Source organism: Neurospora crassa, linkage group I, assembly GCF_000182925.2.
Source record: "Neurospora crassa OR74A linkage group I, whole genome shotgun sequence".
NCBI lineage: Eukaryota > Fungi > Ascomycota > Sordariomycetes > Sordariales > Sordariaceae > Neurospora > Neurospora crassa.
Genome location: NC_026501.1, coordinates 1,765,543 through 1,778,635, shown reverse-complemented (window position 1 = coordinate 1,778,635; position 13,093 = coordinate 1,765,543). Strand labels below are relative to the sequence as shown.

Here is a 13,093-nt window from a genome sequence, read left to right as displayed (position 1 = left end):
TTCCAACGACCGAGCGTTTCCCCTGCTCTTCTTTCCATCCCATATATGATGTCTCCTTGGTATACGGCCTACTGTCGTCCAGATGAACAACCAACGTATGGAGGGTTCCACGAGCCTTGCAAGCACAGTCAACATCCTAACGAGATTTTATTACAACACGAAAGCTGGTCGGGCATCAGTGCCATCAGTGGAGGTTTCTTGGAATCATCGACACCGGGCTTGAAGCCGGTACCCGCTGGATGCAGCGTCTGCCGCATGCTAAGCGCCTTGCCATGTTTAAGCCACCAGTCCACCGGAATGGTAGAGAGGGGTTGGCACATTCAGCCGCCAACCAGACTAAAGGGTCCTCCCCCCCTTTTCTTGCCAGGCTCGTAATCACTTTGGCACACCATCAACAGCAAAAATGCGTACGACCGTCAAATCAATACGACACGAGGTAGCTCGCTTGCTGCACTGTCCCTGACACGGATCGATTCGCAAAGGTAAAAGCTTGCACAAATGCAAACCTGACTGGCGCGCGAAGAAGATGCTGGAAGATGATGTGCGCGAGAAAGAGAAAAGGCTTTGAAGCCCAATTTTGTTCTGTTCTACCTTGGATTATTTGATCATCAAATCGCTTGGAGTCATCTCCATATCCATCCCTTTCACCCATCAACGCCGCAATACTGCAGGGCGTTTTAGGGCTAGAAACCAGCAGTTCCTCATTCCTGGAGTGTCCTTTTTTCGCACCTTGTCTTGATTTTACCCCATTTTAGCTTTCCTGTTTTTGTTTCATCATTCCGTTGCCACATTGACCAGTCAGCACTTGATGGTCTTTTGGCATACTCAAAGCCATGCAACTGCTGAAGAGTCCGTCTAGAAACGATCGAGGAGACCCTGGCTCTCCAACAAGAGAATGATCTGATGGACAATGGAGCGCACGGATTGCTTCTCGCAGTCAACGACAAGATCAGGCTTGGCAGGGGTCTCATATGGGTCATTAACACCGGTGAAGTTCTCGATCTCGCCGGCACGGGCCTTGGCGTAGATACCTCTCTTGTCGGTCTTCTCGCAGTACTCGAGGGGGGTGGCGACGTGTACGAGGTAGAAATCGCCGTACTTCTCAACCAATTCGCGGGCGTTCTGGCGGGCCTTCTCGAAGGGGGCAATCGGAGCGGCGATGACAGCGGCACCGGACCTGGTCAGCTCAGAAGCAACAAAGGCAATGCGAGCAATGTTCTTGTCGCGGTCCTCGCGGTTGTAGCCCAGCTCGGAAGACAGCTCGTGGCGAATGTTCTCGCCGAGGAACAAGGACACGGAACGACCACCCTGCTGGTTGAGTGTTACTTGCAGGGCACGGGCAATCTGGTCCTTGCCGGAGTTAGGGTAGCCGGTAAAGAGAACAGTGAAGCCCTGCTGGGAGCGGGGAGGGTGCGACTCGCGCAGCACCTTGACAACCTCGGGGTAGGAAAACCACTCGGGAATCTCACGGCCACTGCGGAGGCGAGCGCGCAGCTCAGTTCCAGAGATGTTAAGAGTGCGGACGCCCTTAGGGATCTGGTCCACGGGGGCGTACTCGTCGCTGTCCGGAAGGTAGGTCATCATCTGGAAGGGAACGACCTCGATACCGAGCTCGTCACGGTACTTCTCAACGGCGTACTGCGCATCGTAAGGGCCGTAGAAGTCGACACCCTTGCTGTTCTTGCCGGGACCGGCGTGGTCACGGCCAACGATGAAGTGGGTTGCACCGTGGTTCTTGCGGATGATGGCGTGCCAGATGGCCTCACGGGGACCGCCCATGCGCATGGCAAGGGGAAGAAGACCAAGGACGGCCATGCCGTTGGGGTATCTGGGAAGGAGAGCCTTGTAGACGCGCACACGGGTAAAGTGGTCAATGTCACCGGGCTTGGTCAAGCCGACGACGGGGTGGATGAGAACGTTGGCATGGTGCGAACGGGCAGCGCGGACGGTCAACTCTCTGTGGGCGCGGTGCATGGGGTTACGGGTCTGGAAGGCAACGACTCGGGACCAGCCGAGCTTGTCAAAGTGAGTACGGATCTCCGCGGGCGAGTCTATTATCCCATCTCGCGTCAGTATAGTCGCAACATTGCAATGCGGGTGAAAGGGAGAGGAAGAGGCCGAGAAGAAGGGGGACTTGGCTGCTCACATCTAAGGTCGACGAAGTCGTAGTGCTGGAGCTTGTTGACAGCCTCAAGCTTGCCGCCCACGTAGTACTCCTTGGCAGTCTCGTAAAGGAACTTGACAGCGGGGTGCTCCTCGTCTCCTCCAAATACCTCCTTGGCTTCAAGAGCCCTGAAATGTCGCAACGTTAGCTCTTCTGTTCTATCCCACTTCCACCCGCGCAGATGACTAGAGTATCACAAATCGGCCATTCGCCAAGCAATGACGCAACCACTTGGCACGCATTTCATCCCAGAGATTTCTTTGATCCCACGTCGCCCAAGAGCACAATGTGCCCGCGCATCCGGTATGTCCTCGTGGTGGAAATTCACCCCACTGCAATTCATATCTTTGTTACGTACTTGTCAGGCTTGTAAACATCATCCACCGTCAGGATGGCGAGGTTGCGGTCGTCGCGGAAATCGCGCAAGGTGATGCGGGCGCCCGCCTTCAGGCCGAGTTCGGAGATGGTTTCCTCGGACACATCGAGGGTGATGGGCATGGAGAAGAGGAGGCCAGAAGCGAGGCGGTTCTCCTTAACGACACTATTTGGAGTAAAGTCTCGTGTTAGTGGGCTGCTCCACATCCGACAAAGGCTCGCCCTGGAGGGGCAACAACTGAAAAAAAGAGAGACACGCACTCATTGTAGTCTTCCTGGTTCATAAAACCTATTATTCGCCGAGACGAATTGAGTTGTTAGCAAGTTGTACATCATCTCCCATGGTCATATCCAGCGCTTTTGTCGTGTTCAAGAGTACACGCAAAGCGCAATGGGTGGTCCAGCATGGCGGGGTTCACCCTTCCCAAGTCCATAACCCCACCATCATCGCTATCCAGAACCAAAGGACGGACGAGGTAATGAAATGTAAACCCCAAGACAGGTTCCGAGGATGACAAGGAAAGCATACCTTCAAGAGGAGAGAAACCACCGTTGAGGATCAACTCAAGATCGCAAAGCTGACGCTCGGAGAGGAGCAGAGCGGGAAGAGTCTCAGCCTCAGCCTCGAGCTCAGCATGGCGAGGGAGATCGCGAGCGATCAGGTCCTTGAGGACGCCGCCGTGGGGTGGGTTGGACATCTCGGATATGTAAATATGGTGAACTGATGTACGGGATATGCGTCGCGTAAACTTCGTGGCTTCGGCGCAAGAAGTTAGGTTGCGGCGGCGTGACGAGGACCTGTTCGTTCACGAGAAGGAGGAGAGGATGGTGGGCTGGGAATGAGGAAAAGAGGAAAGAGAAAGGAAAGATGGATAGACTCTTGGGGGACTGACGATCCAAAGTGGATTGTCGTTCCGTCTTATGATATGTAAGTCAGAGACCGGTGCCGCTAGGAAAGGTAGCGGAGACCGGGGTGGGTGGACAAAAAGATGGGTATATACAAGTACATCCCGTCCAGATGTTAACGTGGAACGGATGGAATCGGCGATTCAGGAGGAGAAAGAGATAGTCCGGATCTGGATTTAGTCCCTCGAACATGCAATCCCTCAGACAAACACCTTTTCGGCCGTGAACCCGAGAGGGATGACCGTCACCGACCAGCGTATTCCCAGACGGAGGGCCTCCGAGAAGCCGGAGTCAGCGCGTTACAAATCAACACATGGATGCAGCGGGACAAGATTTCAGGTCTGCCCCCCCCCCCCCCCCCCCCCCCAACGATCAAGGAACAGAATCTCTCTGGCTGTAGATTTACCCACCGTAACGTAGTAGTTATCAATAGTGTCGGTCGCTTTATGGCTCTGTGAGTGAATGGTCGTGAAACATATATCTGGTGTACATACGTGTAAATCATTTGTCGAACGAGGGTCGATTGTGGGGGAAATACCTAACAGGGACATCAACGTCGTGTAAGAGGTCATCATCAGTGTACATATGCAATAGTCAAAGTGAAAGCGCATCTGTTTTTCGAATATCTCCCCTCACCCCACCAGTCGGAGATAAATCGTGGCGGCGCCTGTAATCGTCTCCATGGCAAGACTTTAGCAATGCCTAATTATAGCAAGCGTGTCCTATTTGTTCGACTTGTCCCGTCATCACTAACACAAATTTGGTGAACGGTCGTTTCTGTTAAAGGTTCTCGAAGTTCTCCAAAAAGGTGCAGGAAGCAGCATCACGTAAGTACACACCAGCTACCTCTACCTGAACTCAACTAAACCTCCGGGTCCCGGAAATGCCCTAACGGCGGATGGGACGAACTGCACAAATGCTCGGTTTCCATAAAACCAAAACGGAGTCCTCTCCGCATTCGTCGGAGTCAGACAAGGCAATCCAGTCGAGAGTGAAAAAAAATATGTTGCATATGTTGGGTTTAGCTCGGATGACGTGCTCGGGGGTCGGCATGGCCTGCTCACCAATGACAAGCCATTGCTTGTGCGACTAACCCTTCTTGCCACTTGTGATGGTGCTTCACGACGACCGTGTTTGGTCTTTTGCCAGACGGCATGGGAACACTCGCTACGGCAGTGAGTGCGATGGAGAGTTTGATGTCAATCGGCAGACAAGAAGGGAAAGGGACTGACAAATTTCAAAATTGTAGTGTAGAACTACGTATTCAATCCCAGGTCCGTCCTTTCTTCAACAGCCACACAGTAGGTATGAAACTGGGTCTCCGGCTTTCGGACCCCCGCGTTGCGCAGTGGGCAAGACCCCCCTGGGGCTGTTGCCCAGAACCCCCTTCCCCACCCCGGTTGGAGACCGATAGAATGTATGTATAGGGGCAAAACTGAACATCAACAAAGACATAACAAAACAACACCAGACACCCACATAAACGACAACGTATTGCCATTGACAGATTCAATCTTCCAGATCTTGATTCTTCGCATGTATCTCATCATGCACCCCATAGTATTATCAGAATATCCACCAAAAGACAAAAAACAAACATGTTCTTTTAGGACCATGGAGTGTTCAACGCAACAGCTTTATCCCTTTCTATGGACCATAAACACTCGGTCACCAGGGCAACGTTTGCGGTAGTCCTCATTGCAAGTCGTTCGAGAGCTGGTGTCGTTAATTCCCAGGTACGTAGTGTATTATTATCATTCGTCTGATTGCGATCGAACTTTTTGATTAAATCCCGTCGCCTTCGTTCCGCAACAAAGAAAATGAACATGATAAAGCCCTGCTTAGAGCAGCTGTTGCAAGAAAGCAGTAGATTAGAGAGACGTGCAGAAATATGTGCTTCAGAATATCTCCATATAATTACACCAACAAAGCACCTACTCTCAATTATCAAATTCTCTTTGCCCAGCAGTCGCAAGAGATGTGACCACAAGCAGCAAGCTGTGTAATGCTAGCTTTTCGCACAGCCTCCGTACGACTGTAGCTGTCCTGCTTCACCATTACGCTCTTTTGGAAGACTCTTACAATGGTACGATGCTGTGGTTATGATGGTGGTCCAGCGGGCCCATGCCGGAGTCGATTGGGTTATAAGTAGGGGACGACGCCGGGGGGGTGTACCTCCGCGTAGTGCTCGAGGAGCTTCCATAACCACTGGTGGTTATGGCAGATAGTGACTGTGTTTCTGTGTCCGTTGTTAGCAATAGATCTCTTGGAGGGGTGTAAAGCCAATTCATACCACTTTGTGTTTCTGGAACTAATGTTGAGCTCAGGTCACCCGAAAAAGTTGGCAGTGTCGGACCGGGAGAGTAGTAGGTAAGGAACGTGGTCTCGTTACAGGATATCGTTGGGAAGTAGCTGGATACTGGACTGCCCGTAGGTGTTGATGTTGGCCAGGCTGAAATCTCAGTACTATTACATGGACTTGTCTCTGGAGGCGGCGTCCACTCTTCTGTGCATGTCGTATCGTAAGGGACGGTTGCAGTGCCATTAGATGTCGGATAAGGTGGCGTAACGGTACCAGAGGTCAAAGCTGTACTGCTTGAACCTGTAGAGGATGCAGATGGGCCCGAAGAAGAAGAGCTGCTCGGCGTGAAGAGAGGCGACGAGCTACTTCCAGCCGTGCCTGTGGGCGAAGAAGGAGCAGTGGAGTTAGTAATGGGATATGGTGCTGAGGTTGTCTCAGCAGACGAGTAAGAAGAACCAGATGATACTGAAGCCGTGGAGACAATGCTAAACGGACCCGATCCCGGAATGGTTGGCGTAATTGGGCCACCGGTAGGATGTGAAGACAAGCTCATGTTTGACACCGGATATGGGGTTGAACTGTAGGGTCTTGATGTAAAGATTGGGGACCCCGAGCCGCTGAACGAGCCAGTAGGTGCGGCGGCAGGTCCGCCGGAATTGGTAGAGTTGGACAATGGGTATGGAGCTGAGTTCGAAATGCCGCCTGTTGGAGTAGGGATAAGACCCGTTCCAGAGTTGGAAATCGTCCCTGTCACAGGCGCAGTAGAAGGGAGAACACTACCGGTTCCATTTGAGAGAGGGAACGTCGCAGTGCTACCAGGTGCGCCAAAGGAGGACCCGACCGGCGTTGTGAAAAATGGAACTGTCAACGAGCCAGCCCCTGGGGATACTCCTGTTGGTGCTGGTTGGACAGTACTGTTGGTCAAGGGATAGGGGGCAGAGATACCAGTATCGAGTTGGCTTGTAAAGATTCCTCCCGAGAGGGACGACCCAACAGGACTAATCGACGTCCCAATGCTACCAGTTGGACCTTGTGTCGCCGTCGAGTTTGATAGCGGGAAAGGAGTCTCGCTGGTAGGGGACGTCAGGACAGGATTTGTCGTACTTGAATCCCCAGAGCCCGTCAAAGGGGTTGTGGTGGTTGCGTTTGTGAGCGGGTAGGGAGCATAAGTCAAGCTTTGTGAGGTTCCTTGACTCGGTGCTGCTGTCCCAGAGCTCAGAATTGTAGGAGTACCGGCTGTAGGATTGCTCCCGGTTGTTGAATTGGGCAATGGGTATGGGGCAATGCTCGATGAAAGACCAGTACCAAATCCGCTACTCGGCACAGAAGTTCCCGTTGGTCCCGGGGAGGATGTCCAGTTTGTCAGCGGGTATGGAGCATTGCTCGTAATGACCCCAGGGCCGGTTGGAAGCGCCGTAGTACCAGACCCGGGAACAGAACCGCTAGGTACGATGGAAGGATTTGAAAACCCGACATGTGAGGTTGAGTTTGCCGCTGGGAAAGGAGGTCCTTTCGTGGGAAACTGTGACGTGGGATAGAGAGGGGTACTTGAAGGGAAGGAAGCACTGTCGCCCCCTGTTTCAGTAGAGCCTGCCGAAACGCTCGAATTACCAGCAGGATATGACGATGAAGGTGTCGCTGCTGGAGCTGTCTCCGAGGTCCCATAACCTGTAGTTGTAAGCGGTGAGTTGCCGGTAGAGCCAGATGCGGGTGTAGTCGAGTTCCCAAAAGGGTACGGAGCCGAGAAGCTGAGAGCCGACGATACAACTGTTGGGCCGGAAGAACCTGTTCCAATTGGCGATGTACCATTTGGGTAGGGGTAGGGCGTAGAGGTGGTAGCCAAACTGGGCAGCATGCTTGATGAGCCTGTCCCAACTGGTTGTGTCCCGGTGGCAGTTCCAGAACTGAACGATGTTCCATTGGGGAAGGGGAATGGAACAGATGAGATGGGAGATGCACTTGACAATGGAGTTGAAATTCCCGAGCTAGTTGCTGATGTAGGCGACCCATTGCCAGTAACTGGATACGGCGTTGTCATGTTTGAAAGAGGAAACGGTGCTGAAGACGAGAGACCTCCAGTATGAATAGAGCTAGTTGATCCAGTACCAGGTATTTGAGGGATAGTACCTGTCCCACTAGTAAGAGTAGGTAATGTCGTGTTTGGATAAGGATTCGGCTTGGATACTGAACTTTCAGACAAAGCTGCCGAGGTTGGTGCTTCACTAATTGGGCTTGTTCCTGTACCAGTAGGGCTGGTTAAGGCTGATGTTGAGTTAGTTAAGGGGAATGGGACATTTGAAGCTCCAGGACTGCTGGTAGATGGCAGGCCGCTCAAAGGTCCAGTACCAAGAGGCGCATTACTGCTCGAGAAGGCACTTGTAGGTAAGTCGGTGCTCGGGGATGAAGCACCGCCGGTTGCTGAAGGTCCTGTAGCACCAGGAAGTGTCATGGTGGAGTTTGGGAAGGGATATGGCCCTGATGAGTTACCCGGTGTCATTGAGCTCAGAGGTACAGCAGAAGCACCAGTACCAGGAGCTGTAGAGCCACTCGTGGGGCCTGCTGCTGAGGTTGTTGCACCACTTATCACGGACGGTCCGGTTCCCAGAGGAGCCGTACTTGCGCCGGATCCAGACACAAGGGTTGTGCTATTTGGCAAGGTATATGGGACGCTGGGCGCACCGGGTTGTGTAGAAAGGGGAATAGTAGGTACCCCACTTCCTGTACCGATATCTGGCGATGATGAATTTCCGGCAGGATAAGGAGTGGTGACTGTTAGAGAGAGACTGGATCCGTATCCAGAGGTTGAGCTCAGAGAAGCTGACGTGGTAACATTGCCCAAGGGCACTGAGCTTGACACAGGCGATGTGGAACCGGAAGAAACTGCTCCTGGTGACAGGGTGCTTGTTCCGGTAGACGGCACAGTACTGTTTGTGAGTGGGAAAGGAACCGATGGGAAGCCAGGAGTAGAGGTCGGCAGCGCCGAGCCGATTGGGCCTCCAGTTCCTGCAGACCCCGGTACTAACGGGGTGGTACCTGTTCCAATGGGGACAGTCGAACTAGATGAAAGGTTATAAGTGGAAGAAACTGGGATAGTTGATGATGCAGGCAACATCGAAGAGCCTGAACCCAAACCGGCTCCTGTGGAACTGGGGATAATTTCAGATGAGTTGGATATCGGAATCGGTACTGAAAGAGATGACTCTTGGGAAGTGACTGATCCCGTTGTGCTTGACCCAGTTGGACCTGTAAGAGGTGCAGACAAGTTTGTGACAGGAAAAGGGGCGGATGATGATCCTGATGGTAAGATGCTCCCGGATACAGGGGGCGTGAAGCCAGTGCTAGGTGCGCTCGTGAGATTGGAACCGGTGCTCGGTAGTGTAGTTCCATCGGTTGATACACCAGTGGGCAGGCTAGAGGAATTCGAGGTCGGGGAGTACGAACTCAACGATGTTGTCACAGAAGCACCTGTACCGGAGGGCGGTGGTAACGTTCCGGATAGTGGTGAGCTCGAACTTGAATTTGCTGTCAGGAATGGCGGAGAGCTAGAGCCCGATGGCAAGGTGCTACTGGCTGAAATTGGGAAAGGAGCTGATATCCCGGACAAGCTCGATGAAGAGTTCGGGAGACCTGAACCACCAGATGCCGAGGAAGACATTGCCGCAGGCGTAGGAGTATAAGTTCCAGTTAAAGATCCCCCACTGGGGCCGAAGCTGGTACCTGGACTCGAAGAGTTGGTGAACGGGAAGGGTTCCGATGCGACCAGTGATGTAGAACTACTTGATTCTGTGCTAGGCGGTATTGTTGCTGTTTCATTACTTGGCTTGGAGAAAGAGGAGCTCTCAGGGCCTACACTGATGCTAACGGAGATTACTGGACTAGGTGAGGGCGATGATGTGGTACCTCCTGACGTAGGGTTCGCCGTTTCTGAGGCTGAATTGGGTGATGTAGTCGACATTGCTGACGTGGTATCGAGTAAAGCTGTTGTATTAAAGGTACTAGAAGACTGGCTACTATAACCTGAAGAGGTTGTCCCGGCGCCAGATGTTGAGGAGAATGCTAGTGTGGTAGTCGTGGAATTCAATGTAGGCGATGCAGAAACAGTACCTGATATTGATGTAGTCGAGCCAGACGACGATAGTGCAGAGAAGCTGTAACCTGAAGACGAAGACTCAGGAGACGTGGATGAGGAACTGTTCATGAACCCAGAAGATGTAGCAGTAGGCATGGCGGAAGACAGCCCACTCTCGGAAGCTGTTAGGCTCGCCTGAGAAGTACCTGAGCTCACGGAACTCGTTGAGCCCGATGAGCTCGTAGCAGGGCGTGGCGTCGAGGGACGAGTGGTAACACTTGACCCGTACGCATCTGTCTTTGAAGTCTCGGAGCCTGTTGAGGTCGACGAGCTCGAGGTCTCAGATCCATATTCTGATGACTGTTAGTGTTCTTTCCTGGCCTTGCTTGGCTCTTCTTGAAGACTTACCTTGACTGGTTGTAGTAGTTGGCTCATCAAATGCTGACGTTGTCAAAGAAAATGGTGGGGGTGGAGGCGGGTGGTACCCATAAGGCGGATAACTGTAAACTTTCTCCTCGGGGGTGTAACCGCCATAAAGGTCGTAATCAGGACCAGAGGCCTTGTTGGCATGACCTTTGCCAAGGGCCCGATGCGAACGATCCAAGAATCCCGTCTCATCGGCCGACACTGCAGGGGCGGAGCCGAAGAGGACGGTTGCGGACACAAGGCCGGCAACAGCTTTGGAGACCTTCATATCTAGGGGTCGACTCTCGCTTCCTCCGGCTAGACCGGTGGATGATGCAACGGCGATGGTGACCGACTAGAAGCCAGGCAGTGTCCTGAACTTGGTGCGTGATGTCAAAATGTAGAGAAGATCCCCTGATAGTCTTGGCTAAGGATACTGTGAATGGAAAGGACTAGGGAAGAGGATGGCTTGAAGCGAAAGCAGCATAAAGCTAGAAATTCAAAAGAATGAATGGATAATCTCGCCGGGCGATGTTGGTAAAAACGTATGGCAAAACGACTGAGAAGACGGAACTGGGACGAGATCCTGTGTTGAAGGATTGGATACCTAATGTTCTCGTAGAGTGAAAGGAGGAAAGATAGGAGGAAGAGAAGAAAGAAGGGAGGAAGAAGGAGTTATTGAGACAAAAGGAAAAGGGAGAATCGGGGAAGGATGACATGAGAGGATGGAAGTAGGCGAGGGGGTGACCCTTCCACACACGCGAAGCCCAAGAAACCTAGACAGATATAGAAGGAGCACCCGTTTCCCGAACCACTGCAGCAGCTTCAGTTGCAAAATTCTCCGTGTCCCAACCAATAGCTACTACTGTCGGGTCGTTTGAGGTATCCTCATGTTTCGTCGCGTTCAACTCGAAGAGTCGTCAGCGAAGGGGTCGTCACTCCCGCTGCACGGCTGGTCAAACTTGACCGAGAGCACCTTCCTCGTCCGAATTGTTCTTGCCTTCTTTCCAACCAGGTTGACCTGGTCTTCTCTATCAATGACATGTTAGAACTACTCTTCACAGAAGATAGACCTGCTTAACCGGGCTGAAACCTGAGAGACATTGACCCCTTAATCTTCGAGACCTCAGTTGATGAACTACTATTGGGTTCAAGTTGAGGTCATCCAAAATCGTCTACTAGCCTTAATCACTCCAGGCAGAGAGATGTTGTGCCTTTTGGGAGTCCCCTGTCCATGTTCCTGGCTCCAACGAGGAGAAGGGAACTGGGCGCCGACAGCTTGACAAGCATTACAATGCGACTGTGTGTGGCGGGAGGCTCTGAGTCTCTTGCTATTCGGAGAGGAACACGAGAGGACTTCCAGTTGGGGAAGGGAACACCCCGAGATTGTACTTGGACTTTCCGAGTGTCCATGACGAAAATGCTCCAGTCTCCGTCCTCGAGTTCTGGTCTGACTGACAATGGCCTTGGTGTGCTGGGGATTTCCATGCACGGAACCTTGAGATGATATGGCATCTCCGAGAAAAGCTTCCAAGCCTTTTCTTTTTTTCTTTATAATGATGCCTGACTGCCCCTGTTTGCTTGTTGTTCGATGGTCTTGTGTCCGCCGATGCTCTCCCGTCGCTTCTTCATGTTACCCCAGGTAAGTACCGTACGTATACTCAATTATCTGCCTATCTCCCGGGCATTTGTGGCAGCAGATCAACGATCCAGCTGAAAATTTGCAAAGGAGAGCTAGGTGATTCGAGTGGAACTCAAAAGTTACCTTGCCTTCAGAGCGCGAGCGCGTGAGAGAGAGCAGTTACCCAACGCTTATCTGCAGGTTATGTCAAGAGCAAGACGCGGCCATAGTGATCTTAGGTCTTCTTCGACTCTTCTTCACTTGACTTGACATCAAGACACTTCCTTTTTTTGCTCCTGACTGAATCTGTACACCCTCCTCCCTTTGTCATCTCGCTCCTGTGGTAACGCTGTCGTACACAACGCCACAGTCGTCGCACAATAGTCAGGATGTCGGGATAGCTATCCGCCAACTCGATGTTTCTCGGGACGACCTCTACAAGCGTGCACAAAGGTCTCCGGATCAAGACAGAGAATGAAATGAAGCAAACGAAACTCGAGTGCAAAAGGAAGCTAGCCGTTGGTGACTGAGTATCGGCCGAGTTCCAGTCGAGAATCCATCAGATAGTGCCGCATTTGCTTAAACTCCAAGGGCGGCGTAGAGCTGAGCATGTTCAGCAACACGCAAGGCGCCGTTATAAAGTCAAGGACGTCAAACCAAAATGACAAAGGTACTTGAAGTATGTAAGCAACCGGTGGAGTAAAAGTAGATTAGGTGTTTCTGAAGGAACGTCACACACTTGGTTTGTGGCGCCGTGGGAGATATAGTATGTACATGTATCGATAGGTAGATGCTGAGAGGACTACCTGTTGGAAATCTTGTTAGTGAAAGCTATCACAAGCATTTGACTGCTCACTTCCATGTCGTGTTCCGATATTTGTTTGTGACAGAAAACATCAGAGTCTTAGGACTCGGATGTCCTGTCGGGTCACTCTCTTGCCTGCCCTTACAGAAGAAGGCGCTGTCAGGCTGGCCGCCGCTTTGGTCGGGGAGATCGGGTTTGTGCACCATAAAAATGCCTACCTGCATGGCGTATCCGGCCGTTGGAAAGATGACGGGAAGAAAGAACGACGCCTCGACCGTGAAGCAAACTGACAAGTACTGCAGCCGAGCCCACTCAAGCTGCTTCCGTGGCAGCACTTGAGATGTTTCGGTTTAATCATTAACCGTATATGAGCTTCGAAAGTGTGAGCAACACAAGTTTAGGAACCCTGAGACACTCATTATCTCAAAGACAACACGTGCAATACA

The 13,093-nt window shown here is 52.1% G+C and overlaps 4 protein-coding genes across 4 annotated transcripts; 1 reads left to right on the top strand and 3 right to left on the bottom strand.

Moving 5' to 3' along the window:
• Positions 1–540: 540 nt before the first annotated feature.
• cys-11 (cysteine-11) lies at positions 541–3,964 on the bottom strand. The gene is made up of 7 exons (XM_959256.2): positions 3,940–3,964; positions 3,856–3,887; positions 3,069–3,720; positions 2,801–2,828; positions 2,523–2,705; positions 2,147–2,292; positions 541–2,051 (listed from the first exon to the last, which is right to left on the bottom strand). Exons 3-7 carry the CDS (start codon positions 3,235–3,237, stop codon positions 856–858), a joined length of 1,722 nt encoding a protein of 573 aa, XP_964349.1. The 5' UTR covers positions 3,238–3,720; positions 3,856–3,887; positions 3,940–3,964; the 3' UTR covers positions 541–855.
• A 984-nt stretch (positions 3,965–4,948) lies between these two features.
• On the bottom strand, positions 4,949–7,602 carry NCU16341 (hypothetical protein; the record flags this gene model as incomplete). The annotated part of the gene is made up of 2 exons (XM_011395044.1): positions 4,949–5,684; positions 5,739–7,602. The coding sequence occupies 2 exons, from the start codon at positions 7,600–7,602 to the stop codon at positions 5,524–5,526; spliced, it is 2,025 nt and encodes a 674-aa protein (XP_011393346.1). The 3' UTR covers positions 4,949–5,523.
• A 91-nt stretch (positions 7,603–7,693) lies between these two features.
• Positions 7,694–9,424, top strand: NCU01987 (hypothetical protein; the record flags this gene model as incomplete). The annotated part of the gene is made up of 5 exons (XM_959759.3): positions 7,694–7,825; positions 8,030–8,129; positions 8,181–8,404; positions 8,588–8,762; positions 8,853–9,424. The coding sequence occupies 5 exons, from the start codon at positions 7,694–7,696 to the stop codon at positions 9,422–9,424; spliced, it is 1,203 nt and encodes a 400-aa protein (XP_964852.3).
• Positions 9,425–9,916: 492 nt separating this feature from the next.
• On the bottom strand, positions 9,917–10,510 carry NCU01988 (hypothetical protein; the record flags this gene model as incomplete). The annotated part of the gene is made up of 2 exons (XM_959760.1): positions 9,917–10,155; positions 10,225–10,510. The coding sequence occupies 2 exons, from the start codon at positions 10,508–10,510 to the stop codon at positions 9,917–9,919; spliced, it is 525 nt and encodes a 174-aa protein (XP_964853.1).
• Between the last annotated feature and the right edge of the window lie 2,583 nt (positions 10,511–13,093).

Excerpts from the sequence above, each read along its gene's own strand:
- cys-11 (XM_959256.2), bottom strand. The coding sequence starts at position 3,237 with ATGTCCAACCCACCCCACGGCGGCGTCCTCAAGGACCTGATCGCTCGC. Across the intron at positions 2,829-3,068 it reads TGGTTTCTCTCCTCTTGAAG|GTTTTATGAACCAGGAAGAC; the intron begins GTATGCTTTCCT and ends GGCGAATAATAG. Across the intron at positions 2,052-2,146 it reads CGACTTCGTCGACCTTAGAT|ACTCGCCCGCGGAGATCCGT; the intron begins GTGAGCAGCCAA and ends ATGGGATAATAG.